Source organism: Ochotona curzoniae, unplaced genomic scaffold (genome assembly GCF_017591425.1).
Source record: "Ochotona curzoniae isolate NIBS_2020 unplaced genomic scaffold, NIBS_Ocur_1.0 scaffold_1037, whole genome shotgun sequence".
In the NCBI taxonomy this organism is placed as follows: domain Eukaryota; kingdom Metazoa; phylum Chordata; class Mammalia; order Lagomorpha; family Ochotonidae; genus Ochotona; species Ochotona curzoniae.
In genome coordinates, this window is record NW_024467083.1 from 34,510,818 (window position 1) to 34,514,458 (window position 3,641).

A 3,641-nucleotide genomic window follows, 5' to 3' on the forward strand; every position below is an offset into this window, starting at 1 on the left:
GGCCTGGGAAAGCAGTCAAGGATGGCCCAAAGCCTTGGGACCCTGCACCCATGTTGGAGATCTAGAAGATACTGCAGGCTTAAGATCAGCTAAGCACCAGCCGTTGTGACCACTTGGGGAGTAAACCAGTAAGTGGAAGATTTTTCTTTCTGTCTTTCCATCTCTCTGTATATCTGACTTTCCAATAAAAATAAATAAATCTTAAAAACAAATCACAGGCATCACTTGGAGACTTTTGCATGTATGGATTCCTGAAACCCTCACGTCTCCATGAGGGAAGTATGCTACTGCCCTTCGTTTGTCATTGACAAGGATACAGAAGCACAGAGAGGTTAACTTCTTCAAAGTCACCGAATTGTCAGGCTAAAAATGAAAAAAATGTGGGCTTTACGGTGCTGTGGGTTAAACAGCTGCTTACAGCACTTGCATCTTATATCCCAATACCCATTTCCAGTACCATCTGCTCTGCTTCTGATCCAGAGTCCTGCTAACGCCCTTCCTGGGAGACAGTGGGAAAGGGTCCAAGTGCATGCCACCCCCGTGGGAGGGGCCTGGCTTCAGCCTGCCCCAGCTCTGACTGTTGTTTGGAAAAGCGGATATACAGAGAGGAGGAGAGACAGAGAGGAAGATCTTCCATCCGATGATTCACTCCCCAAGCGGCCACAACGACCGGTGCTGTGCCAATCCGAAGCCAGGAGCCAGGAGCTCTTCTAGGTCTCCTATGTGGTGCAGGGTCCCAAGGCTTTGGGCTGTCCTTGACTGCTTTCCCAGGCCACAAGCAGGGAGCTGGATGGGAAGTGCAGCAGCTGGGACACAACCAATGGCTATATGGGATGCCAGCTCTGCAGGCAGCCCCTAAAAGCACTTTCTGAGCAAAACCCCTGGCCAGTTGCGATGGAGCACGTTGCACAACAGTGTGGCAATCTAGGGGTTGAGGAATGTTCCCTGGAGAAGGAATGTCTCCCTCAGACTGCCGCCTGTGAGAAGGAGGTGACCCTGGACGGGAGCTGCTGCTCAGGTTGCCCCAGACATGGGGCAGAGGACAAGGAGCGTGGAGCGCCCTAGGGTGGGGTCAGGAGACCAGATGTAGGGACCCCTGGGCCCAGCACCTGAATGACCCACTTGGGGATGGAGGAAGGGAAGAAGATCCATTCAGGCGGCCCTCCTGATGGCCAGCTCAGGAAGCAGGGCTTGTGACAAGAGGGAACAGCAGGACAAAATGAGAAGACAGGACCTGCTGACTTTGGATGAGAGAGAAAAACAGAGAGAGAGAGAGAGTTGTTGTTGTCTTCTCCTCACACTCCAACCTGGTTATCTTCCTTTTGCTACTGTTTCCAGCCCCCCTAGGTTTCAGCTGGACAGGCCCCTCCAGGATCCACCATCCTTTCCTGAAGTCCTTTGGGAGCCCACCCTTGTGGCCTGCAGGCGCTGCCAGGCGACTCCCTGCCATGCCCGGCCAACTCACCCCCCTTGCCCTCTGCGGCTTCCTTCTCCCTTGGATCTTCGCCACCATAATCCACAAAGCACTGGGAGATCCAGGTAAGACCCCAGCCCAGCCCTCGGACCTGGGTTCTGCCTGGGGAAAGGTGGGAAGGGTAGCAGTTGCAGGTCCCCCCTGCGGGGTGGAGTCCTGTGAGAGGACCACACAGGGCGGCATGGAGTGGGGGAGGCCGGCAAAGCAGGATGTGCGGGTGTGTGGAGTGGAGTCTGGATGGGCACACGGGGCAGCGAGGGTCAGGGGGTTGCCGCCACTGTGGCCCCCTCTGCTCAGCACCCCACCCGGGCCCCCACTACCTCCTGTCCCCCATCCACGAGGTCATTCACTCTCGCCGTGGGGCCACGGCCACGCTGCCCTGCGTCCTGGGCGCCTCGCCTCCCAGCTACAAGGTGCGCTGGAGCAAAGTGGAGCCGGGCGAGCTCCGCGAGACGGTGATCCTCATTACCAACGGGCTGCACGCACGCGGCTACGGGCCCCTGGGCGACCGCGCCCGCATGCGGAGGGGGCACCGGCTGGACGCCTCCCTGGTCATCGCGGACGTGCGCCTGGAGGACGAGGGCCGCTACCGCTGCGAGCTCATCAACGGCATTGAGGACGAGAGCGTGGCGCTGACCTTGCGTCTGGAGGGTGAGTCCGCTCGCTCGCAGCTGGCCAGCTCTGGGGCTGCCCCGCCTCAGGACCCTGTAGCTCCTTCCCGGCGTCTCTCTGCTCTGCATCCCCTCGACGCCCCACCGCACCTTGGTCTGCTGGCCCTCCCCAGCTCTCACCGCCGACCCATTTTCAATTCTCCAGGTGTTGTGTTCCCGTACCAACCCAGCCGGGGCCGGTACCAGTTCAATTACTACGAGGCAAAGCAGGCGTGCGAGGAGCAGGACGGACGTCTGGCCACCTACGCCCAGCTGTACCAGGGTGAGCGGGCCAGGGTTGTGCCAGGGACCCCCATCGGGGGGCACCGGCAGGGGAAAGGGCCTGGCCCCTGCTGTGACACTTGTATCCCTCTCCCCGTTCCCCTCAACTCTGATCCCTGCTGCGTCCCGCTAGCCTGGACAGAGGGTCTGGACTGGTGCAACGCGGGCTGGCTGCTCGAGGGCTCGGTGCGCTATCCGGTGCTCACGGCGCGCGCCCCGTGCGGCGGCCGAGGCAGGCCGGGCATCCGCAGCTACGGGCCCCGCGACCGTAAGCGCGACCATTACGACGCCTTCTGCTTCACCTCGGCGCTGGCTGGTGAGGGCGGAGGAGGCCGGGCTCGGGGAGGGTCTGTGGGAGCCGGAGGAGAACTGTCTCCCGGAGGGAAAATCAAAGACATCGTCGTGCCCCGCTCGGCACTGCCCACCCAGCTCTCCGCGCCCCGCCAGGCAGGACCCCAGCCGGGGCCGTGCGGTGATGCGCTCCACTCCCCCAGGCCAGGTGTTCTTCGTGCCCGGGCGGCTGACACTGTCTGAAGCGCACGCGGCGTGCCGGCGGCGCGGGGCTGCGGTAGCCAAGGTCGGCCACCTCTACGCCGCCTGGAAGTTCTCGGGGTTGGACCAGTGCGACGGCGGCTGGCTGGCAGACGGCAGCGTGCGCTTTCCCATCACCGCGCCGCGGCCCCGCTGCGGGGGCCTCCCCGATCCCGGGGTGCGCAGCTTCGGCTTCCCCAGACCGCAGCAGGCGGCCTACGGGACCTACTGCTACGCTGAGAAGTAGCGACGCGACTCCAGCCTCGGGCTCGGGGGTCGCCTCGGGGTCTGCTCACACCCCTGCACACCTGCCGAGGCTGCGGGCCACAGACCCCGGCTGGCCGGGCCTGGAGGAGGGAGGACGTGGCACCCTGGGCGGTGGAGGTAGGGGTGTATTCCTTGGGGCCGCGCACTGCAGATGTGCTGAGCGGTTCGTGAGCCTCATTGGGCTCTCAGGAGAGAGGGGCGCACTTGGGCCTCAGCTGACCCCCCTGTACATCAATAAAGTTAACTTGTGGACCTCCTTGTATCGGACGGTGCTGCATGCGCTGCGAAGCGCTGGGCCCGTTGGGGATATGAGGGCCTTGATCCTGGACCATTTACCTGAGAAAGCAGAGGTGTTCCCATGCAGTGGGTCTGCGCAAGAGAGGGTCCCCTCGCCCCAGGGCACCCCTTAAGCCAGTAGAGTATGAGACCAGAGCTGT

The 3,641-nt window shown here is 62.2% G+C and overlaps 1 protein-coding gene across 1 annotated transcript; it reads left to right on the top strand.

Annotated features, from left to right (window-relative positions):
* Positions 1-1,448: 1,448 nt before the first annotated feature.
* Positions 1,449-3,233, top strand: HAPLN2 (hyaluronan and proteoglycan link protein 2). The gene is made up of 5 exons (XM_040998842.1): positions 1,449-1,539; positions 1,772-2,125; positions 2,291-2,407; positions 2,540-2,722; positions 2,901-3,233. Exons 1-5 carry the CDS (start codon positions 1,449-1,451, stop codon positions 3,182-3,184), a joined length of 1,029 nt encoding a protein of 342 aa, XP_040854776.1. The 3' UTR covers positions 3,185-3,233.
* The last annotated feature ends 408 nt before the right edge of the window (positions 3,234-3,641 follow it).